Source organism: Lithobates pipiens, unplaced genomic scaffold (assembly GCF_037356315.1).
Source record: "Lithobates pipiens isolate NorthernLeopardFrog02 unplaced genomic scaffold, aLitPip1_a1.2 Scaffold_27, whole genome shotgun sequence".
In the NCBI taxonomy this organism is placed as follows: domain Eukaryota; kingdom Metazoa; phylum Chordata; class Amphibia; order Anura; family Ranidae; genus Lithobates; species Lithobates pipiens.
This window is the reverse complement of record NW_027507788.1, coordinates 147,549,555-147,574,893: the sequence shown is the minus strand read 5'-3', so window position 1 is coordinate 147,574,893 and position 25,339 is coordinate 147,549,555. Positions and strand designations below refer to the sequence as shown.

At 42.3% G+C, this 25,339-nt stretch overlaps 1 protein-coding gene across 5 annotated transcripts in view; it reads left to right on the top strand.

Annotated features, from left to right (window-relative positions):
* CFAP74 (cilia and flagella associated protein 74) overlaps nucleotides 1-25,339 on the top strand; it is a 284,293-nt gene that overhangs the window by 9,961 nt on the left and 248,993 nt on the right. For 4 of the 5 annotated variants that reach the window (XM_077457647.1, XM_077457646.1, XM_077457645.1 and 1 more), the window contains exons 4-6: nucleotides 3,770-3,913; nucleotides 9,149-9,247; nucleotides 16,141-16,245. In XM_077457647.1, coding sequence (XP_077313773.1) covers nucleotides 3,770-3,913; nucleotides 9,149-9,247; nucleotides 16,141-16,245 — 348 coding nt within the window. Of the gene's footprint in view, nucleotides 1-3,769; nucleotides 3,914-9,148; nucleotides 9,248-13,578; nucleotides 13,655-16,140; nucleotides 16,246-25,339 lie in introns of those variants that run through there. The other variant, XM_077457648.1, reaches the window with a different exon arrangement.

The following is a 25,339-nucleotide window of genomic DNA, read 5'->3' as shown; positions in this document are numbered from 1 at the left end:
TACTGCATTCATCTTGCCAACAATTTTGACCAATTTTCCTGTGCCTTTGTAGCTCACACATCCCCAAAACATCAGTGATCCACCTCTGTAACTTTCATCATAGGCCTTGTTGTCTCCTCTCCGAATGTAGCGTTTATGGTTATGGCCAAAAAGCTACATTTTGGTCTCATCACTCCAAATGACTTGGGCCAGAAGATTTGAGGCTTGTCTCTGTGCTGTTTGGCTTATTGTAAGCAGGATACTTTGTGGCATTCGCGTAGTAATGGCTTTCTTCTGGCGGCTTGACCATGAAACCCATCTTTCTTCAAGTGCCTCCTTGTTGTACATCTTAAAACAGCCACACCACATGTTTTCAGAGAGTCCTGTATTTCACCTGAAGTTATTTGTGCGTTTTTCTTTGAATCCCGATCAATTTTCCTGGCAGTTGTGACTGAAAACTTAGTTGGTCTACCTGACCGTGGTTTGATTTCAACAGAACCCCTCATTTTCCACTTCTTGATTAGAGTTTGAACACTGCTGATTGACAGTCTCAATTCCTTTGATATCTTTTTATATCCCTTTCCTGTTTTATACAGTTCAACTACCTTTTCCAGCAGATCCTTTGACAATTATTTTGCTTTCCCCATGACTCAGAATACAGAAACCTCAGTGCAGCACTGGATGAAAGAGGCAAGGGTCTGTCAGGAGTCCAGAAACTCCTTGTCCTTTTATACACACACACACACACACGCACACTAATTACATTAATCATAGATCGTAGGTGAGGATGGGTACCTTTTTAATAGCCATTCAAACCCCTTTGTGTCAACTTGTGCGCCTGTTATCAGGCCAAAATAAATAGGGTATGTAAACTTTTGATCCAGGTCATTTGGGTAGTTTCTGTGGCCATTATGATTTAAAAGGAGTAAACACAGTTGATTGATAATAAATGGCTTCAGCCAAACACTAACCACAAGTGAAAGAAATGTTTTTGTGTTATCATTCATATTCTATGAAAAATGGGCAAGAAATCAAATTCTTCCAGGGTGTGTAAACTTATGAGCACAACTGTATATACTGTATTTATTAGCGTTACCTCAGAGGGGACAGGGAGGGGGCAGGACGACCACCGTCAGATTACATACAGGAGAATCTCTTGTTTACTCGGCGGCGTCTGTATTAGGAAGTCCCGTCTCCTGTGCTGCCATTGAACAACTGTTCTATCATAGGAGGCAGGATTTTGTATTAATGAGGCCGCCATGTAAACAGGAGATTCTCCTGTATGTAATCTGTTGGTGCTCGTCCCGCCGCCCTCCCTGTCCCCTCCGAGGCTGCAAATGGGCATCGATCAGGCTGCACTGATGACAATGGTAAATACTGCAGTCATGGCAATGGTAAAGGCTGCAGTTATGGCAATGGTAAAGGCTGCAGTCATGGCAATGGTGAGGCTGGATTTGTGGCGGTGGTGAGGCTGGATTTGTGGCAGTGGTGAGGCTGGATTTGTGGCAGTGGTGAGGCTGGATTTGTGGCAGTGGGGAGGCTGCATTCATGGCAGTGGTGAGGCTGCATTCATGGCAGTGGTGACGCTGCATTGATAGGCACTGATCCTTATTTTGCTTCACAGTTCTTTATTTAAAAGTTAAGTTTTTTCCTGAAACTTCCCACTTAAAGTGAAGGTGCGTGTTATACACAGATAAATACAGTGGTGTGAAAAAGTGTTTGCCCCCTTCCTCATTTCCTGTTCCTTTGCATGTTTGTCACACTTAAGTGTTTCAGAACATCAAACCAATTTAAACAATAGTCAAGGACAACACAAGTAAACACAAAATGCAATTTGTAAATGAAGGTGTTTATTATTAAAGGTGAAAAAAAATCCAAACCATCATGGCCCTGTGTGAAAAAGTGATTGCCCCCTAAACCTAATAACTGGTTGGGCCACCCTTAGCAGCAACAACTGCAACCAAGCGTTTGCGATAACGTGCAATGAGGCTTTTACAGCGTCCTGGAGGAATTTTGGCCCACTCATCTTTGCAGAATTGTCCTAATTCAGTTACATTAGAGGGTTTTCGAGCATGAACGGCCTTTTTAAGGTCATACCACAACATCTCAATAGGATTCAGGTCAGGACTTTGGCTAGGCCACTCCAAAGTCTTCATTTTGTTTTTCTTCAGCCATTCGGTGATGGACTTGCTGGTGTGTTTAGGATCATTGTCCTGCTGCAGAACCCAAGTTCGTTTCAGCTTGAGTACACGAACAGATGGTCGGACATTCTCCTTCAGGATCTCTTGGTAGACAGCAGAATTCATAGTTCCTTTTATCACGGCAAGTCTTCCAGGTCCTGAAGCAGCAAAACAGCCCCAGACCATCACACTACCACTACCATATTTTACTGTTGGTATAATGTTCTTTTTATGAAATGCAGTGTTCCTTCTACGCCAGATATACTTGGACACACACCTTCCAAAGAGTTCCACTTTTGTCTCATCGGTCCACAGAATGTTGTCCCAAAAGTCTTGGGGATCATCAAGATGTGTTGTGGAGAAATTGAGATGAGCTTTGATGTTCTTTTTGCTCAGCAGTGGTTTTCTCCTTGGAACTCTGCCATGCAGGCCATTTTTGCCCAGTCTTTTCCTGATGGTGGAGGCATGAACGCTGACCTTAACTGAGGCAAGTGAGGCCTGCAGTTCCTTGGACGTTGTTGTGGGGTCTTTGGTGACCTCTTGGATGAGTCGTCGCTGCGCTCTTGGGGTAATTTTGGGCGGCCGGCCACTCCTGGGAAGGTTCACCACTGTTCCATGTCTTCGCCATTTGTGGATAATGGCTCTCACTGTGGTTTGCTGGATTCCCAAAGCTTTGGAAATGGCTTTATAACCCTTTCCAGACTGATAGATCTCAATTACTTTCTTTCTCAATTGTTCCTGAATTTCTTTGGGTCTCGGCATGATGTGTAGCTTTTAAGGATCTTCTGGTGGACCTTACTGTGTCAAGCAGCTCCTATTTAAGTGATGCCTTGATTGTGAACAGGTGTGGCAATAATCAGGCCTGGGTGTGGCTAGAGAAATTGAACTCAGGTGTGGACAACCACAGTTATAGTATGTTTTAACAAGGGGGGCAATCACTTTTTCACACAGGGCCATGATGGTTTGGATTTTTTTTCACCTTTAATAATAAACACCTTCATTTACAAATTGCATTTTGTGTTTACTTGTGTTGTCCTTGACTATTGTTTAAATTGGTTTGATGTTCCGAAACACTTAAGTGTGACAAACATGCAAAGGAACAGGAAATGAGGAAAGGGGCAAACACTTTTTCACACCACTGTACGGTGTATCCAAATAACACGTCCAAGCTCATCCTTAGTCCTAAGCAGTGCTTGGGCATTCATTGGGGCCACAAAAGATATATCAATCCAAATAACACGCCCAAGTTCATCTCTTCACCTCACACAGCCACAAAGGAAGAGAATTATTGTTAGGCAGTGTATTAGTATTTGGACTAACACTTAGACCGAATTTAAATGGTTCAAAGAATGGCAAAATACAAGATTTAGAAACCTTATTAAATGCCCTGCACTGGAACACATCAATATATGCATGCTTCTTTAAAATTAATTGCTTTTACACAAATTTTAGTTTAACAAGGAGATCAAAAGAACCCAGCAGGTCCTAAAGTAGAAAAAGGTAGTACTAGGCTTTGGGGTTGGGGAAAAAGGAACTTCTGCAAGTAATTAAACTGACATTGCTTTTCTGAAAAATGACTGTTTTAGAGTGCGAATTTTCGTTTCTTTCAGGTCCAGTGAACAGCACACAGATCGATATGCGATAGTTAAAGGTTCCAGCTATTTTGATAAGGTTCAGATGTTCCGACTTCGCAAAAAACTGAACCAGCTGGACAGCTTCCAACAGGATAAGGAATTAATGCTTCAGAAAATCAGGTATGTTTTTTTACAGACTACGCTAGCAAGAGATTTAGTCTAGCAGCAGCAAATATACATCATGTGCTTCCTTAGGCAGCGGGTCTACAACTGCTGAAATTAAAGTAAAGTATCTGCACTTCAGTGTCTTGTGTATTGATTCTTGTTAAATGTTTACGTTAACATTTTTGGTTGAGAACGTAATTGCATTGAGTCTAATTATAATGATTGACAGATCTAGCCAAAGCACTCATTTCAATTATTTAAAAATACATATTTCTTTATCGTACATCACGGGACACAGAGCAACCATAATAATGACTATATGGGTTATATGCCACCTATAGGTAGATGGACACTGGCAGATAGTCAAACTGGAAGTCCACCCCTATAAAACCCCTCCAACACAGGAAGGACCTCAGTGCTTGTAATGCAGCGTACACATGACCGAATTGTCCGGCAAACAATCCGCTGGACTTTCTAACGAACGGACTTGGCCATACACAGACACTCCGAAAGTCCGGCGATTTCTAATACGATGACATACAGCACGTACGACGGGACTAGAAAAAGGAAGTTCAATAGCCAGTAACCAATAGCTTCCTTCTCGTACTTGCTTCTGAGCATGCGTCATTCTTAGTCCGCCGGACTAGCACACTGACGAACGGATTTTCCGCTGAAAGCCAAGTCCGGCGGACAAATTTTGAGTCAAAACTACTTTCTAAGTCCGCCGGACTTTACGATGAAAAAGTCCGCCGGACAATTCGGTCGTGTGTACGCGGCATAAGGTGGAATGGTCATTAATGTGATACATTTGCTCTTGGAGCATACTTGGAGGTCTGGACGGTTCTTTTTAGGATTATTGACTTCATTCAGATTTTATTTGAAAAAGCTATCTACCAAAATGGATGGTACCCGAGCCTCATTGGAAGGAGAGAAGATTCCTTGAGGTTTTGCCTGTAATGCAGCCTTTGGAGCTGGACCCTGCATAATGGAACCCTGTGCAGTGTTTGTTCTGACCAAGGTGCTTTCATGCAGGGTGCTATACAGGTCCAGGGGAGTGGACCCCATATTAAGTGGGACCCAGTCCCTGAAGGTCTTTTATGACAAAGGGTGAAGATTGTTATGTTCAGAGTCCTGCAGCAGGAATGGTAAGTCTGCATTTTTGCAGTATCTCTTTAAAAATAAAATAAAAAAAGAGAGAGATCTGACTGTCTGTTCTCCCAGTGGCCACTGGGGTCAGTATGCTGTTTAATCGTGTAAGCTCCCTCAGTATGGCCTATTTTTATATAGGCAGGAAGTGGAAGGGCTTCCATGTTGCCATGAGGTCCACAGCTTCCAGGGCCTCTTGAGACATAACACCAGCCCATGGATACTAGTGAAGTGAGAGTACTTACCATGGGAGATCTGTGTGGCCTGATAAGTCTTTATTATATACTGCTTTCTTACTGCTTAATCCAGGGGGTCTGTACAACTGTAAATCGATACACTGCTAGCAGTGCACTTTAAAGTGTTTGATCTCCAGAATACTGTGCATTTGGCACAAAAACAGTATAGGGGCTTGGTGCAGTTAAACAGGTGCGTACTTGCAAAGCTTCGGAATAATGTGCATTTGGTCTGCAGGAGCTTCATTTTAACCTGAAGCAGGAAAAGGCTGCATGGCATACATATGTGCTAAACTTGTAAAAACTAGTATGGGGCCAAGTGCAATTGGGCAGGTGCAGCATAGTATACATGCTTGCAAACTTGTTGCCTAAACGCATGCTTGAATAAACACATGTTTTGCATAGATGTTACATACATACATACATACATACATGTGGCATAAGCACATGTTTGGAAGAACATGGGCATTGGTGTACTTGAAGGAGTTGTGTCTCCAGAATAGCATGCATTGGGTCTGCAGGAGCTTAGTTTTGGGCTCCCCATTCACGATTGTGCAACTTGAAAGTCATACATTTTGGCCACCGCTTTGATGGGATTTTGCAGGTGTCAGTGGCTCAGGATTTAACGCCATTACATGGTCTTTTGTTCATACATTCACAGAATTTTACAGATATCAAAGCCACGGTGGATACTGTTTTGGCCACAGTATGTTTTGGGCGGCAGAAGGAGTCCTTCTCAGGTGGCAGTTTCTGTGATTGTGTCTCCCTCCCCTCAAGGGCATTGCTTTAGGACACCCCATTTAGTCATTATTATTGGTTGCTCTGTGTCCCGTGATGTACCATAACGAAAATAGGATTTTTCCTTCATACTTCCCTGTAAAATTATTTTCTTGGAAAAGACGCAGAGGTCCCTCCCATCTTTTTTGTGATATTCAGTGCTTTGCTACAAAACTTAGGTCCTTCCTGTGTAGGAGGGGGTTATATAGAGGTGGACTTCCTGTTTGACTATCTGCCAGTGTCCATTCACCTATAGGTGGCGTATAACCCATATAGTCATTATTATGGTTGCTCTCTGTCCTGTGATGTCCTCCAAGAAAAGGATTTTACAGGTAAAAATTCCGGAAAAATCGTATTATTTTTATTTTTTTTTTAATAGCAAATTTTAGACTGGGACCAATATAAGGCTTGGATCAAAGGATTTTTATATGTTAAAGACATACCTTTGGGTGGCACTTTTACTTTTCTTTGAAAGAGTTTCATTAGAACTAAGAAAGCTACTTAGATGAGTAGTGAAACATCTTCAACATTACAGTAAGAATAAGAATAGTTGAATGTGAATAACTGCTATCTAGTTCCTAATGACCTAATTAGTACAGTGTTATGTGGCGTCCTATGGCTCACATGTATGTCACAGGGAATCTTAGTCATTTCAATCTATCTGATCAATTTTTTGCATGAGATTAGGGAACTGTGGTCCTTTGCTCGTGGACTCAAGATTGTTGTCCATTGTGGTCAAAATCAATGAAATCATGCAATATGTATCTGCCATCAGCATTATGAATATTTTTAAATTACTTGTGGCTAGGCTAGTATGTATTACATTATTTTAATTGATTACATTGACACAAATGAGGTATATTAATCTTAAATATATATCTTAAATGCTACTGATGGCCTTTATGACAAAATCGCACCCCTGTCGTGCCCAGACCTAACCACTTCCATCCACAACAACATGCTGTCATCCTCCCTAGACGTACTTGCTCCTCTTTCTACACGCAGAACAAGGCCCCGTCTGCCACAACCCTGGCAAAAAGACAACACCAGAGGTCTCAAGAGACGCAGCCGTGCTCTTGAGCGAGCATGACATAAATCTATGTCCCTGCAAGACTTTACTCTCTACAAATCAGCCCTTCTCAAATACAACTCCTGCCTCTACACTACTAAACAAATCTATTACAACACTCTCATCAAAACCATCTCATCCAAACCTCGTCAACTCTTTTCTACCCTTAATTCCTTACTTCACCCCCCACTGCCCCTACCCACCAACTTACCGCTCAACAGATTGACAACCATTTCAATAGCAAAATTGACACAATTTGCAAGGAGATATCAAGCACTAAACTTCCTCCCCTATCCAACACAACACGTCCAACAACACACTCAATACTCTCCTCTTTTTGCCCAGTTACCACAGGTGAAGTTAATCAACTCCTCTCCATGGCCCACCTCCCACCTGTTCCCTGGACCCTGTCCCCTCACGATTACTGCTACCACCTTCCCACTCTCTCCTCAACTCCCTAACCCACATCTTCAACCTCTCCCTCTCCTCCGCCACCTTTCTTTCCCTGCTCAAGCATGCACTGGTTACCCCCATGCTCAAAAAACCCTCACTAGACCCCACCTGTTTGAACAACTTAAGACCCATCTCCCTGCTCCCATTTGCTTCCAAGCTCATCGAACGCCTTGTTCATGACCAAATGAGTTGCTACCTCATGGACAACAACCTTCTCGACCCCCTACAGTCTGGCTTCCGCCCACAACAGTCTACTGAAACTGCCCTACCAAAACTCACCAATGACCTACTAACTGCTAAAACCAATGGGCACTACTCCATACTCATACTTTTAGACCTCTCTGCTGTCTTTGACACAGTTGACCACCTGCTCCTCCTCAGTATATTATGCTCCCTTGGCCTCCGCGATTCTGCTTTATCCTGGTTTTCCTCCTACCTATCTCAGCAGACTTTCAGTGTCACTTACAACTCCATCTCCTCCGCTCCCCTTCCTCTTTCTGTTGGGGTACCCCAAGGTTCTGTCCTTGGGCCCCTACTATTCTTGCCCCTATATACCTCTCTGGCCAGTTGACAACCTCCCATGGTTTCCAATACCACCTCTATGCCGACGACACCCAGATCAATCTCTCTACTCCTCAACTTACCCCCTCAATCTCCTCACAGATCTCCAACTTACTGAATGTCATATCAGTATGGATGTCACACCACTTCCTCAAACTCAATATTTCTAAAACTGAGGTTGTTATATTTCCTCCTTCGCGATCCCCCCCCCCCCCCCCCCCCCCACCATGACATTCAGCCTCCATATGCAATCACTGGCTAAATCCTGCCGCCTTCACCTCTGCAACATCTCCAGAATTCGACCCTTCCTGACTAATGACACCACAAAGCAACTCATTCACTCCTTGATTATTTCCCGCCTTGACTACTGCAACTCTCTCCTTAATGGCATACCCTTAAGCAGGCTATCCCCCTTCAGTCTATTATGAATGCGTTCCGTGACTGCCGCCCCTCTCTGCCTATCCCTTCACTGGCTTCCCCTAACCCACTGTGTAAAATTCAAAATGCTAACCATAACATACAAAGCCATCCACATCATTGCCCCCATCTTCATCGCCAACCTCATCTGCAGATATCGCCCAAATTGTCCCCTCTGCTCCTCCCAGGACCTCCTGCTTTCTAGCTCCCTTGTTACCTCCACTCATGCTTGCCTTCAAGACTTCTCCCCTCCTCTGGAACTCCCTGCCCCAGTCTGTCAGATCAGCCCCTACCCTGTCCACCTTTAGGAGATCCCTGAAAACTCATTTATTCAGGGAAGCTTATCCCACACCCACCTAATAACTGTCCCTGAGCCATCCCCATCAAATCATTCTCTGCAGCTATTACCTTTTGTACTACCACAGCCTCCCTTTAGAATGTAATCTCTACGGCAGGGCCCTCCTGTACCCTTTGTATTGTACTGTAATTGCGTTATCCCCCCCCCCTTATACATTGTAAAGCGCTGCTTAAACTGTTGGCGCTATATAAATCGTGTATAACAAAAAAAAAAATCTGTATGTTCTTTTGTTTCAGGGAGGAGCTCAGAGCATGCCAAGAAAGGATTGAATCTTTGAAACAACAGAGATCCAATGTGGAACTGGAGATTCAGACGGAACAACAGGCTAATAACATGTAAACAGAAACTGTATGACGGGACTACAGATTGTGTAAACAGACAGTACAGTGGTAGTCAACTTGGAAACTATAGAGAGCTTCAAGTGCGGTACCTGACATTTCCAAAGAGCCGCAGAATAGCAGCGAATTTTTGGTGCATTGCGTCAAGTTCGGAGCACATTCAAAATGAATAGCCTATAACCCTCCTCAGTGCACAGATGTTTCAGTACTACTGCATGTTTTGCAAACTAAAGAAGTTGGTGTACAATAACTCTAGCATTGGTTTCAGTAGCAGTACATTATTAGTGTCAGTAAGTTCAATAATAACTCTCAACATTGGTGTCAGTGGACGCAATAATAATCCCCAGCCTTGATGTCAGTCAACACCCCAACATTGGTTTCAGTGAGTTCAATAACAACTCCCAACATTGATGTTACTGAATTCATTAATAACCCACAACATTGATGTAAGTGAGTGAAGTAATAACCCCAATTATTGGTGTTAATAAGTGCAATAATAAATCTAAATATTGGTTCCAGTTGGCACAGTAATAACCCCCAACACTGGTGTCAGTGAGTGCAGTAATAACCTTTTAGTATTGGTGTCAGTTGGTGCAATAATAGACTTCAGCACTGGTGTCAGTGAACACAACCAAAATAACCCTTAGCATTGGTGTCAGTGGGTGCGATAGTCATCCCCCAACGTTTCAGTGAGTTCAATAATAACTCCCAACATTGATGTTACTGAATTCATTAATAACCCCCAACATTGGTGTCATTGAGTTTCGTAATAACCCCCAACATTGGTGTTAGTGAGTGCAGTAATAACCCCAAACATTGGTGTTAATGAGTGCAATAATAACCCTCAATATTGGTTCCAGTGGGCACAGTAATAACCTCCAACATTAGTGTCAGTGAATGCAATATTAACCACTTCAGCCCCGGAAGGTTTTACCCCCTTCTTGACCAGAGCACTTTCTACAATTTGGCACTGCGTCGCTTTAACTGCTAATTGCGCTATCATGTAATGCTGTACTCCAAAGTAATTTGAGTCTTTTTTTTTCCACAAATAGAGATTTTTGGCGCTGTTTGACCACCTTTTGTGTTTTTTTATATTTTGCGCTATACATATATATATAAAAATATATATATATATAAAAATATATATATATATATAAAAAGCAACAATTTTGAAAAATACAAACAATATTTTTTACTTTTTGCTATAATAAATATCCCCAAAAATGTTTTTAAAAAACACATTTCTTCATCAGTTTAGGCCAATATATATTCTTCTACATATTTTAGGTAAAAAAAAATCACAATAAGCGTATTTTAATTGGTTTGTGCAAAAGTTACAGCGTCTACAAACTATGGGAAAGATTTATGGCATTTTTATTATTACATTTTTTACCAGTAATGGTGGTGATCTGAGATTTTTAGCGGTATTGCGACGGACACTTTTGACATGTTTTTGGGACCATTGACATTTATACCGGGATCAGTGCTCAATGCACAAGTTACTGTTTAAAAGACACTGGTAGGGAAGGGGTTAACACTAGGGGGCAATAAAGGGGTTAAATGTGTGTTCCATCAGTGTGTTCTAACTGTATGGGGATAGGACTGAGTAGGAGAGGAGACATATGGCTGTTCCTATGTAGTAGGAACAAATGATCTGCCTCCTCTGACAGCACAGGAATTTGTGTGTTTACACACACAATTCCCTGTGCTGGCGCTCGTGCATGCGATTGGCTGTGATCGTGACCGCTGGCCACGTGCAGCGGGCGCATGTACGCCCACTGGCGGCTCTTAATGGAACCCCGTTCCCGTATGGGGTATCACGCAGGGGAGCCATTCTGCCCCCCGTAAATACACGTGAGCCAGTTAGGAACTGGTTAACTTCCAACTTTGCTCTTAGCCAGTGCAGTAATATCCTTCAATATTGGTGTCAGTGTATGCAATAATAGACTACAGCACTGGTGTCAGTGAACACAACAATCACACCCAACATTGGTGTCAGTGGCTACAATAATAGCCCCCAGGGCTGGCGTTAGTACTATTAACCCCCCTTCCCCCATATTGGTGGTCACTTGCAGTGAACTTCACAGAGACTGCTTTCTGAACTACAGAGGAGCTGAGAGGAGGAGTATTAGGAGGCTGAGCCAGTACAGGAATCACATTGATGTTAGTGAGTGCGATAATAATCCTCAATATTGGTTGCATTTTTTTTACAGCAATAACTCCCAACATTAGTGTCAGTAAATGCAGTGATAACCTTCAGTATTGGTTTCAGTGGGTGCAGCAGTAACCCCCAGCATTGGTGTCAGTGAGTTCAGTAATAACTCCCAACATTGAGGTTACTGAATTCATTATTAACCCCCAACATTGGTGTCAGTGAGTATAGTAATAACCGCCAACATTGGTGTCAATGAGTTCTGTAAAAAACAACAACATTGGTGTCAGTGAGTTCTGTAATAACCCCAAACATTGGTGTTAGCAAGTGCAATAATAGACCTCAATATTGGTTCCAGTGAGCACAGTAATAACCCCCAACATTAGTGTCAGTGCATGCAATATTAATGTCCAACATTGGTGTCAGGGAACCCAGCAATAACACCCAACATTGGTGTCAGGGAACCCAGCAATAACACCCAACATTGGTGTCAGGAAACCCAGCAATAACACCCAACATTGGTGTCAGGGAACCCAGCAATAACTCCCAACATTGGTGTCAGGGAACCCAGCAAAAACACGCAACATTGGTGTCAGGGAACGCAGCAATAACACCCAACATTGGTGTCAGGGAACCCAGCAATAACACCCAACATTGGTGTCAGGGAACCCAGCAATAACACCCAACATTGGTGTCAGGGAACCCAGCAATAACACCCAATATTGGTGTCAGGGAACCCAGCAATAACACCCAACATTGGTGTCAGTGAGTTCAGTAATAACCCCCAACATTGGTGTCAATGAGTTCTGTAAAAAAAAACAACATTGGTGTCAGTGAGTTCTGTAATAACCCCAAACATTGGTGTTAGCAAGTGCAATAATAGACCTCAATATTGGTTCCAGTGAGCACAGTAATAACCCCCAACATTAGTGTCAGTGCATGCAATATTAATGTCCAACATTGGTGTCAGGGAACCCAGCAATAACACCCAACATTGGTGTCAGGGAACCCAGCAATAACACCCAACATTGTTGTCAGGAAACCCAGCAATAACACCCAACATTGGTGTCAGGGAACCCAGCAATAACACCCAACATTGGTGTCAGGGAACCCAGCAATAACACCCAACATTGGTGTCAGAGAACCCAGGAAAAACACCCAACATTGGTGTCAGGGAACGCAGCAATAACACCCAACATTGGTGTCAGGGAACCCAGCAATAACACCCAACATTGGTGTCAGGGAACCCAGCAATAACACCCAACATTGGTGTCAGGGAACCCAGCAATAACACCCAACATTGGTGTCAGGGAACCCAGCAATAACACCCAATATTGGTGTCAGGGAACCCAGCAATAACACCCAACATTGGTGCCAGTGGCTGCAATAATAGCCCCCAATGCTGGTGTTAGTACAAATAAACTTAGAAGCTGAAATTAAACAGCAAGGTATGTGGGAATCCAGAAAGTTTTGGAAAGAGATGGGCAGCAGATAAGCCGAACTCACAACATGAAAGGAGATTTTTCAAGTAGGCTTATATTGGAGTCTTAAACATAACTACTGCTTGTAGTGTTATTACAATACTAATGTTCTAAAATGAAGATGTTTGTTGTGAATATAGATTTCCTTTTGAGCCCTAAATCAGTTTACTTGCTGAGGCACCTCAAGCAGTAATTATGTGTAGTAACTATTTCATTGATCTCTTATACCTTTCTGATGGACAGAAGCACCAGAGCCCCCCGACTTGTCTCTAGCCCACTGTAATGTAAAGCTTTATGCTGTATATAAAAGAAAGGCCATTGTCAAAAGCTGATCCTCAAAGGCTGATGATTCAGCATCATTTGTTTGCTAAGTTGGTGACATCTTCAAGCATTCCTACTGATTATTAGATAACACAGGGGACGAATGGCAGTAAATATCAACCAATAAGTTGTTTGTTTTATTCAGACAAGGAGTCACTTGTTGCCTTGAACACGCCCCATGTGTACTTTCACAGAAATAAGGGGGGTCGCTGCATGAAGTGCTCTGCAGTAGTTTGTAGGGGAGGCAGATCTCAAATATTCTTTTGAACGGTGTCTGCCTATGGCCCGGTAAATTGTGAATAAATACAGTGTTAAACATGTGTTGTAGTCATGGCTCCCCACTAACAAACAGATGCTACAGGTGATGTAAGATATCCCTGAAGTCCTGGGCTACAACACATATTTAGCCTCAGCATCTGCTTTATCTTGTCGGAATAGATCGCTCTGGAGGTAAGATGGGGCTTTGTACAATATACTGCTAGGGAAACACAACAATCTGTTACTGTACATCTCACACAATGTTTGCTGCATACATACATTGATTTATAAAACTCAATCGCGATTTTAGTTAATGTAAAACCAGGATACTGTTTGTTTTCTACTTCAATTATGTGTAGTCAGGGCTAGAAAACGACATAATAACTGTACAATACACAGGATGACAGTCAACACATTACATTATATACAGAAAAAGACCATTATTTCTAAAAACTGGGGGGGGGGGGATTTACTAAAAGCATCCAGAATCTGGAAAAGCTGTACATGGTGACCAATCGGCATCAATCTTCACCTTGTTCAGTTAAGTTTTGAAAATGAAAACTAGAAACTGATTGGTTGTAATGCACAGGTGCTCCAGATTTTGTCTGTTCCGGTCTTCATAAATTACCCTTCTTCTGTAGTGTTAATAAGTAAGAGGACAATACCAGCCAGAAATGGGCATGTTCAATAATCTCAATCTTTATGCTTTGAAAGAGAAGTATGGCCAAAGATTATTTTGGTCATACTTCTCTTCTGGGTTACTGTAATGCACTTACTTTTGGGTTCCTGTGACCCAGAGTCAGTGTTATTGTCAGCTGATGTCACCGAGCCATTCCAGGCCCTAGAAGGATCCCAACCATATTGTCAGGATCCACCAGCTGCCTGATTGACAGCTGGCTCAAGCTCTCAGCTTGTGACCTAGAGCCAAAGCCAGTTGTGCCCACCCCCTCTCCAATCAGGTGCTCCAGTGAGTGCTGGAGGAGCAGTGCAATCACATGAATGAGCAATCACATCCCTGCTAATCGCTCAGCTTTCTGTCTTTTTGGAGCAGAGAGCGATGACTGACAGTTTCTGCTCCAAGAAGACCAAGGGATGAGCAATCAGCAGTTATGTGATCACTCAGTTCTCAAGCTTAAGCCCTGTACACACAGGCTGAATATCAGGCGGCAACCAATTCTAAAGAAACTGGACGGTGTGTTATGGTGGGGGGGCCGCCCCACTGTCAGAACACAATTGCTCAGCGGGGAGATCGCTGTACTAACATCGGATTGTTCGTGCAGGATCTCCTCCCCAGCTCTTAATTTTTTTTTTCGTCCTGCCCGCTGGGTTGAATGAATAAATACTAATTCTGTGTACTAGAGCTGACATGGGACAGCTGCAGCATGACACCAATGCTGCAAAATAGACGTTATTAGGTAACTTTTTTTTTTTTTTTTATTCCCATACGCCTTCTTTAGGTGGATTTAAAATGAATCCCTAAAATCCCATATAAGCTTTAGCTTGTTAATATACGTTTCACAAGTTTTTTGCAATCATTTTAAGTCTATAGCATTAATTAAAATATTACTTGGCAATACAGCTATGAAGGACTTTGTTCGAATACTTCCTGCCATCTCCCAGTTGTGCTCTAATGTTGTCACCATTTCACATGTGCCAGTAGTGGAGACTACAAGTGGCCATGTGGAGATACATTGTACAGTCATGATTTGTGGTCATCAATACCCAGAGGTTGGTCCAGAATAATATTTGCAGCCGGCAATAGAGCAAGTGCATATAGACAGAAAGTTGCTGTAAGAGGCTACTGGAGATCAGCAGTAGATACAAAAAAAAGAGGAAAAAAAGGTCAAAGCAGTGTTGTATGAGCAAAAAAAATATAGATTGCTAGACTCTGCTTTAGCAAACTATGGGGGTTATTAACGATAGGCAAATCCACTTTGCACTGCAAGTGCACTTGGAAGTGCAGTCACTCTAAATATAAGGGGTAACTCTGAAATGAGTGGAAGCTCTGCTGATTTTATCATCCAATCATGTGCAAGCTAAAATGCTGTTTTTTATTTTCCTTGTATGCCCCCCTCGGATCTACAGCGACTTTAATTCCAAGAGCACTTGCAGAGCAAAGTGGATTTTCCTTTAGTAAATAACCCCATATTGGGTTAATTTACTAAAGGCAAAAAGACTGTGCACTTTGCAAGTGCAGTTGCTTCAGAGCTTAGTAAATGAGCAGAAGCTCTGCTGACTTCTACCATCCAATCATGTACAAGCAAAAATGCAATTTTTTTTAATTTTCCTTGCCTGTGATTGGGTACTTTTTTTGCAAAGTGAAGCTTTATCTCATTTACTTAACTCTGGAGCAAGTGCACTTGCAGCAGGCAATAGCAGTTTCCATTTGATAAATTTCCATTGGTGATTTGACTTAAATCCAGTTTAATTTCTTGTCATAAGAAGGTCAGCTGCAGCTGTCTGTAAATTCTGAATAATCTCCAAAACAAATCAAACATCTCAAAATGATGCCAACAACATAAGCCCGTTAATACAAGCCTAAAAGTTGCTTATATTTCCAGATTGCTTTGTGTGGCTTGTAAAAGTGTTGGATCGTTGTGTCTGCAAAAACAAATTATACAGGCCTGGAGCTTTTTTTAAACTAATTTAGCACAATTAATCATTGCTTTATGTTGCAGGGCTGCTGTGTTCCGTCTTCGGGCGCTTCATAAGAGGCTGAACAGTGAGCTGATCAACGAGGAAGATGTGGAGTCAAAGATTGCCAACATGCTGAAAGATAATGAGTGAGTCCACCTGCTGTATGGTTGAGCCAGTTACAGTAGACTTTGTAGGAATCCTGCAATGAAATGCAATCAAATCTCTGTTTTTATTTTACAAATATTTTTACAAGTCAGGTAAGGACAAAGGGTGTAGTACACGTACAGTTGTAGCAAAGTGATAGGTCAAAATAAGTCTTAGATGGAACAGATACAAGGTAATGAATTTAATAGCAAAACAAGGTGCTAGTGAATATAGCAGAGCATTTAAAACAAAGAGTGAATAATAGTAGTTCTAACTCGAAAGAACGTAGTGCCAATAACAACTAAAAGTGAGAGAAAAAGCCTGCTACGTCATTATAATTATGATGTAATAAAAGAAGGAAAAGAGAGGCGTGGGAATAAGGACACATTAAAAAGTTAGAAAATTAGGCAAGAAAAGAGTGGGGAGAGTAGGGATTAGGAAGTTGTCAGGACCGACTCTTGTAATGCTCAAATGTCTTTTAAATTCCCCAATATACGAGGTCAACCTTTTTTTCTTTTTTTAAATTTTGGGTGAAGTAGAGAAAGTTTAACACCCCTGTCAGTATATATGTTGCTGTATGTGTCCCATAGGGTAGATTTAACTTCATATCCTGTCCTGGAGACGCAAAAGGATGTGAGAATAAATCCCTAGCAGGCAGCTCTGGCAGTAGCCATTGATTTTTAAAGAGGTTTAAATTGATTGATTGCTTTGCTTTAAATTTAATATGCAAAGTTTGTTATGTTTTTAAACCATAAAATTGGATAAGAATTTTTACTCGAGCTCTCATGGCAGCATATTGTTTCTTGTTGTTAATTACTGCAGACATCCTTTACATTAATTAATGTTTTATGAATAGATGTTCTGTACACATTGGTTGCATGGGTCTTTTGCAAAGTGACTCAGTTAACCAATTATGAGATGCGGTACAGTATGTTCTGAGTTAGAAATAAGCTTCTGGAGGGTCCTGGCTAATCAAGGATGGTTAGATGTGTCATTACTTATTATTCTCTAGACCAGTGTTTCTCAAACTTTTTTCAGTCAAGGCAATCTTTAAAATTCTGCACAATCTCAAGTTACCCGATTCTGATACCCATACCCATAGGATACCCAATGTTAGAGGCAATTTAATTTTCCAAAGCAAATACACCTTTGCACACTGGCACTGACTAATACTCCAATTTTTCTCTTCTCTCAGTTTCTCTCCTTCACTCAGCTAATGTGACCCTAGTGCTGGTGGAGAGGGACAAGGGAGGGGCAAACATGTACCCAACATCCAACTTATCAACTAAAGACGTTATTGGTTGTTAGGACACTGGCAGGTGGAAGGTTGTAATGATGTACAATGCAAACATGTGGTTTTGTGCAACTAAAAGGCTGGCTTGATTCACCCGCTGGCTTGTATATAATTTTGGGACAATTGTAGGCATTTTGCCAAGTCATCCCTGAAGAAACCTGAAGGCACCCCAGGATGCCTGGGCACCCTGGTTGAAAAAAGCTGCTCCAAAAGATGCCTGTCTTTTTCACTGTGCGTTGTTCAGAAACAATACAAACTGTCAGATCAATCATTCATGTACACTGTTTAGCAAGATCGGTTGTCAGGAGCAAAGTCGCTATATGTATTGCACCATGCACATGTGCAGCTAAATCTAAACTGGAACAAAGAAGGGAGAGAGTGTTGCAGGAAGTGCATTATAAAGTAAATTACAATAAAAAATTGTGCAGCGCTCACCTTCCTCTGCATAAAAATACTTAGTAATAGTAGGGCCAAAACCAATATATGTCATAAAAAAACCTTATTACGTGAAATCAAAATACGGTGCATCTCATATGCAATATATGGCAAAATTAGTTGTGACAACAACCAATAATGTGACATGTAAATCCTAATAGGACATAAACAATGTGTTCAACAGGAACCAATATTATAAAAATTATCAATGGAAAAAAGGCGCTAGCCCAAAGTGTAACTCATTAAACCTACAATGGGGAAAAAAACAGGCAATTTTACAATGTTATTGAGACACCATACAGTCCCAATCACTGAAATGACCGTGCTTTCATGTTAATAGTCCATTTAATGTGAATCCAATCACCAAATGATTCCCCAGTGAATACAATATAGACATGCTCCAAACCACCAAACGTGCTCCACCTCACGCTGGTAGGATATTGCACTAACCAGATTGAACAAATCAACAGGCAAATAGATAAATGTTATCCTCAAAGATAATCATTCCCTCTGGTGTATCCAGTCCATTCCTGGTGGGTCCGTATGCAACTCAAGTAATAAAAATATACAGTATCTCATATTTATTTTTGTAAATATTTTATTATATCTTTTCATGTGACACTGAAGAAATGACACTTTGCTACAATGTAAAATAGTGAGTGTACAGCTCATTAAACGTTGTACATTTGCTGAAAATAAACTCAAAATAACTCAACACACAGCTATTAATGTCTAAACCGCTGGCAACAAAAGTGAGTGTACCCCCAAGTGAAAATGTCCAAATTGGGCCCAATTAACCATTTTCATGTCATGTGACTCGTTAGTGCTACAAGGTCTCAGGTGTGAATGGGGAGAAGGGGTGTTAAATTTGATGTTATCGCTCCCAGTCTCTCATACTTGTCACTGGAAGTTCAACATGGCACCTCATGGCAAAGAACTCTCTGAGAATCTGAAAAAAGAATTGTTGCACTACATAAAGATAGCCTAAGCTATAAGAAGATTGCCAAGACCCTGAAACTGTATAGTCAAAAATTTGGAACTCCCAAGCCACCAGCACGCTGCTTTTTGTACAACACTGCCTGATTTCATCTTGGCCTTGTTGATCCCCAGACAAATTTTAAGGATGCGACATTGCAAAGTATGTAGGACATGTGAGGGCATTAGAACCGGTAGGACTCGGAAGGTGTACAAAAGTTTTGTGAGAAGGGTCCTCTTGACGGAGTGGATGCGGCCCATCCAAGAAATCATAGATTTATCTCAGGATTCCAATAGTTGGATAAGTGATCTAATAAGGATGGGGCAGTTGGCTATATATAATGAACGATGGCTCAATGTTAAGTTGATCCCCAAATAGGGAGTCTAACAATGAAATGTTCAATGCACAGGATTTAGTCTGGTTAACTTGAAGTCCCGATAAGGAGGCAAAACCGCGTAAAAGTGAGAATAAATTCGGAAGACTGGTATGAGGGGACGTGATGTACATCAAGACGTCATTGGCGAACACCGTCAGTTTATGATGCACTCCAGCCAATTGAACCCCCGGATATTGGAATTCAAGCAGATATGTTGCGCCAGGTGTTCAAGGGCTATAATAAAGATAAGTGGAGACAATGGGCAGCCTTGATGCAAGCCACGGGACATGGGAAATCTAGGGGTTTCATACGTATTAACCCAGCGTAGGAAGGGATCACCCAGGCCTCTATTACAGAGGATTTCATTTAGATATTCCCAAGATAAGGTGTCAAACACCTTCCGAATGTCCATGAACAATAACATGAGGGGTATAGTGTGGCTGAGCTGCTGCACTATACCCCTCATGTTAGAACGGAGCGTACCCTGCATGGGTTAGAAGGCACGTACGGCGTGTATTATCAGTGGCCTGACTCAGAGGGACATGATCTCTGATCTTTTGAGACCAGTTGATGCAAAATCTTGTTCAGGCGCCTAGCAAGCACATTGGTAAGGAGTTTAGAGAAATTGGGAAAAAATTAACTCATGACTGCGTGTCTGTGCCAGGTTTCCAAAGCATCACTATTGAAGCCCGTAAAATATACGCAGAGAAATGTTCACCTTTCTTTAGACTATTGAACATGGTTGTAGGCGAGGGACTACTATATTCAGTAGTTTTTTATAGAATAAGGACATAAAACCATCAGGCCCAGGGCGCTAAAGTGCTTGAATTTTCAGACGCACTTCATCCTATGTCACATCAGCCCCCAGCACCCCCCCCTCCAGGCATGGACAGCCCCAAGGGAAAGTCCCCATGGGAGTCGAAGAATCCACAAATTTGTTGGGCCTAGACCTCACTGCAACGAGGGAAACGCCAACAGCCCAAAGATAATAATCCTGCAATGCTGTGCAGTAGGTAGTAGTAACAACTCTGTTTGTAACATACTCATATGCAAATTAAACTAGATAACTCCCAAACCCCCCCCCCCTTGGAAAATATGTAACGTTGATATTGATCCGAAGAAGTCCAGAATAACTTGTGACAGCTATAAAACAGAGGGAAAAAAGAAAAAACAGTAAACACAGGAGCAAACCACTAACCAGCTGTCTCAAGAGTAACCTGTACGGGAAATCGGCTCTGGAATTCAAGATTGTATATTACCCAACCACAAACCACCTCTGTTGGTGGGAAAAGATCAAGAGCCAAAGTGAGCATCAGAGAGGTTCAGCAGTGGCCCACTGTTTGGAACGCCTGGAAGTGAAGGACTTGCAAGGCTTGCGACTTTTAAGAGTCCGGTCTGTGATTTTGACATGCCGATCCCACTGAAGTAGATCTTGTGGTGCGTTGGTTCTGCAAGGCGCAGCTGGTTGATAGTGGAGCTCAGCAGGTACATCCAATCCAATCTACTGTAGGCGAATGCAGAGTTCCCAGAATGTCGTGGCCTCATAATGGGAGTCCTGATAGTCAAATGAGACTTTAAAGGGGAAACTCCGCCGATATTGTATATCTTGAGCTTGCAGGAGCTGTAGGAGGGGTTTTAGAGCCCGACGTTTCAGAATAGTCAACTGGGATAGATCAACTGAAAAACTTGGTAGGGATGGCCTTGGAAAGTTAGGGAATGGGAATATCTGGAAGTCTGCATCACCACTTCCTTAGTGCGGTAATAGTTCAATTTCAGGATAACATCCTGCGGTGGGCCATCCGGATTTTTGTGAGTCAAATCTCTATGCACTCTGTCCATTTCTAATCTGCCTGCAGGGATAGAGGGAACCAGTTCCTGCAACAGGGCCAGCATGGAGCCTTGCAAATCAGTGATAATTTTTGGGAGCCCCCGAATTCTGATATTACTCCTGCGGGCCCTATTCTCTGCTTCTTCCAGTTGAATGCGCAAAGAGGCAATCTCACTTTGCATCTCCTCCAGGTCTGTCTCATGGGCATCTAGGACAGTAGTAGCAGTATCCAGCCTAGTTTCAGAGCGGGATGAGCATCAGCTCCCAGATATCTGAAGTGAGCCGTTTAGACACTGTAGTGAGCTCCTCCCTCACTATTTCTTTTATTTTGTCCAGCCAAGATACCTCTTGTATCTTCCTCCTGGGACTGGAAGGTTGTGGGGAATTGGTGGAGACTATCGGGGTATTCCTCTAAAGCCACAGGAGAGCTGCGTACAGGGTTAACCTTCTGTGGGCTCAGTGCCATCTTGAGCTGCTGGCGCCGTTGTGACTTTGGATCCTCTACTGCCTTTGTCTTGTGTTTTTCTGAAAGACCCATAGTGGCTTTATGGTCAGCTGTGGGTCGGCTTCCTCCAGTGCCCAATTAGAGGGGAATCTGCCGTAAAGCAACTAGCGGGAAGCATATTAATGCGCCCGAGGTATGCGGAGCGGATTCAAGCAGCAGCTATTCAAGTCCGCCTCACGAATTCGCCCCCCCACTACTTTCTAAGGGACTTAGTCATTAAGGGTCTTCAGAGACTGTCAGTGTCTGAGAAGGACAGTTCAAGATCTTGTATATAGGGAGAAAGTTGTTCCTGGTTCTTGCTTCAGTCAAGCTGGGTATCCCATAATTCCTATTCCCCATCCAAGTTATTACCCCTAATAAAACAACAAAAACCAAGCTCAAAGAATGTTCCTTGTGTCTGGTTGAGAGTGGAAAATGCTTGTTGCATGTCTGTGCAGGAGTAGGGAAACCAGTCATCTGCAGCCCCTGCTTGGGGTGGTGTTATGTGCATTACCATAATAAGTTATTAAAATGTATTAATCATAAAAAACTTCTTACAAATAAATTAGACATGAGCATGACAAATCTTAAGATCAAGCAACAATCCTTGCTAATCAATCTTTCCCACATTTCCAAATAAGCTGGTATATCGGCGTCTCACCTGCTCGACACACTCCAGACTCCAAGTCACTGCCGAGATGGTGCATTATATCACAGAGGGGCTGCCGACCGCGCCATCCCAGCAGTGAGTGTGTCGAGTAGTCCAATATTCTGTGATGTGGCATGCTCATGTTTTTAATTTAGTTTGTGAGTAGCTTTTTATGGTCAATACATTTTAATAATTTATTATGGTAATGCACTATGGGAGCTCTTTTGATATTTGAGCACTTTTGAATGGGTAGTGTTTGAAGTGTGTGGGAACATCCATGAACCAGATGATATATCAGGACTAGCGTATAATCCAAGCACTGTTTGCCGAGCAATTTATGTGAGGCAAAATTATCTGAGTCGGGGTTCAGTGAAGCACTTTGGGTGAACCATGAAGTGAGAGATCTGCACGTTTAACTTTCTTTAACACCAACTTCACCATTCCCCGTTTCTTTGTTGGAACTGTTTGGCACTTATCAATTATAGACACTCTGATATCCAGCACCTCTGAAATCTATGAACTTTAAAGATTTCTAATTTTACCAAGATTCAATTAATAAGTAGGCTGCGGAGAGGCTAACACTACTATTATTATTGTCTTGCATGTTGTGTTTTTTTTTTTTTTTTTTTTTTTTGGTTCACAGCGCGGTGAAATAATTGACACAGTGGGGCAGGTTTATTAAAACTGATGGACACAGAATCTGGTTTAGCTCCACATAGTAACCATTCAACTTCCAGGTTTTATTGTTGAAGATTAATTGAACAACTGAAGTTAGAAGCTGATTGGTTATTATGTACCTAAAAAATCATTGGAAAACAGTGCTGTCCAAAAAATACTTAAATAATCAAAAAAACCCTGTGCCAGTGAGACAAGATTTAAAATAATAATAATACTAATAATTATAAATTCTTGCCGCAACACAATGTGAGATACCCACAATACACAATAATCCAAAAGTAAAGCTGTGCTAGAACTTATAAAATACCAGAATAATAATATGACATAATATATCCTGTTTAAAAAAATTAATGTGACTGCAAATAGTGCAAAAATTAATCTAAAATTAATTTAAAAAACACATAAACAGTCCAAAAAAGAGGGAGCGAGACAAGGAGATGAATTTCAGTCCATTAAAGTGACTCCGTAAAACACCCTTCAGGTATATAGCAGGTGCACCCAGAGAGAGAGGTTCATCCACCACCAGATTCAGTAAGGCTTACCAGCTGACAAGATCTCTTTTTAGGGAGATCATACAAGCTTGCAAACGAGACAATCACTCCTGGTCCCTTTAATAGGCTCTGCTGGCGTCTCCAACTCCTGTACCCCCTTCTCAGAGCGTCTCCCGTTCCACCATAATCATTTGGTAATATAAAAGAGAAAGGCTCCCATAGCGTAACTCCATATAAAATTTTAATCCGAACGTAATAAAATAAAAGTAACAAACTCACAGATTTCCAGCTGAATACAAGCGTGTGTATAATCACGAGCCGGCCAGCTCTCTCCTGTTTACACTGCCCGCCCTTCCTGGTCAACGGGGAATGGCGGTGACGTCAGCACGCCGCTCACCCTACGTTGTTTCGTCAAAAATGACTTCTTCCAGGAAGAAGTCATTTTTGACGAAACGACGTAGGGTGAGCGGCGTGCTGATGTCACCGCCATTCCCTGTTGACCAGGAAGGGCGGGCAGTGTAAACAGTGTAAACAGGAGAGAGCCGGCCGGCTCGTGATTATACACACGCTTGTGTTCAGCTGGAAATCTGTGAGTTTGTTTCTTTTATTTTATTACGTTCGGATTAAAATTTTATATGGAGTTACGCTATGGGAGCCTTTCTCTTTTATCTTACCAAATGATTATGGTGGAACGGGAGACGCTCTGAGAAGGGGGTACAGGAGTTGGAGACGCCAGCAAAGCCTATTAAAGGGACCAGGAGTGATTGTCTCGTTTGCAAGCTTGTATGATCTCCCTAAAAAGAGATCTTGTCAGCTGGTAAGCCTTACTGAAACTGGTGGTGGATGAACCTATCTCTCTGGGTGCACCTGCTATTAGGGTTGCCACCTTTTCTTCCAGCCAAACCCGAACATTTTCACGGCGCATGGCAATTTTTTTGTAGTACACGCTATAGGATTGTAAAATACCTTGGGTTACCCAAAAAGAGTAGTAATGAAGTGTGCTACAGTGAACAGTTGCTATAGCCAAATTGCATTAACAGTGGAGGGACTTAAAGGGGCATGATTAAATAAAACAAAAGCATTTAGTGTACCCATAAAATATGATTTGATTAATAAAAGAAATGTCAGTTACAATAGCCTACCTTAAAATTGGACACTGTCAGTCAGTAGGGCACTAAATTGTGTCAGTAGAGCAGTGGACAGTGTCAGTAGAGCGGTAAATGGTGTCAGTAGGGCAGTGGACAGTGTCAGTAGAGCAGTAAATGGTGTCAGTGGGGCAGTACATGGTGTCAGTAGGGCAGTACATGGTGTCAGTAGATCAGTGGACAGTGTCAGTAGATCAGTGGACAGTGTCAGTAGAGCAGTGGACAGTGTCAGTAGAGCAGTGGACAGTGTCAGTAGAGCAGTGGACAGTGTCAGCAGAGCAGTGGACAGTGTCAGCAGAGCAGTGGACAGTGTCAGTAGACCAGTAAATGGTGTCAGTAGAGCAGTGGACAGTGTCAGTAGAGCGGTAAATGGTGTCAGTAGGGCAGTGGACAGTATCAGTAGACCAGTAAATGGTGTCAGTAGAGCAGTAAATGGTGTCAGTAGAGCAGTAAATGGTGTCAGTAGAGCAGTAAATGGTGTCAGTAGAGCAGTAAATGGTGTCAGTAGAGCAGTAAATGGTGTCAGTAGGGCAGTAAATGGTGTCAGTAGGGCAGTAAATGGTGTCAGTAGGGCAGTGGACAGTGTCAGTAGGGCAGTAAATTGCGTCAGTGGGGTAGTAAATGGTGTCAGTAGGGCAGTGGACAGTGTCAGTAGAGCAGTAAATTGCGTCAGTGGGGTAGTAAATGGTGTCAGTAGGGCAGTGGACAGTGTCAGTAGAGCAGTGGACAGTGTCAGTAGA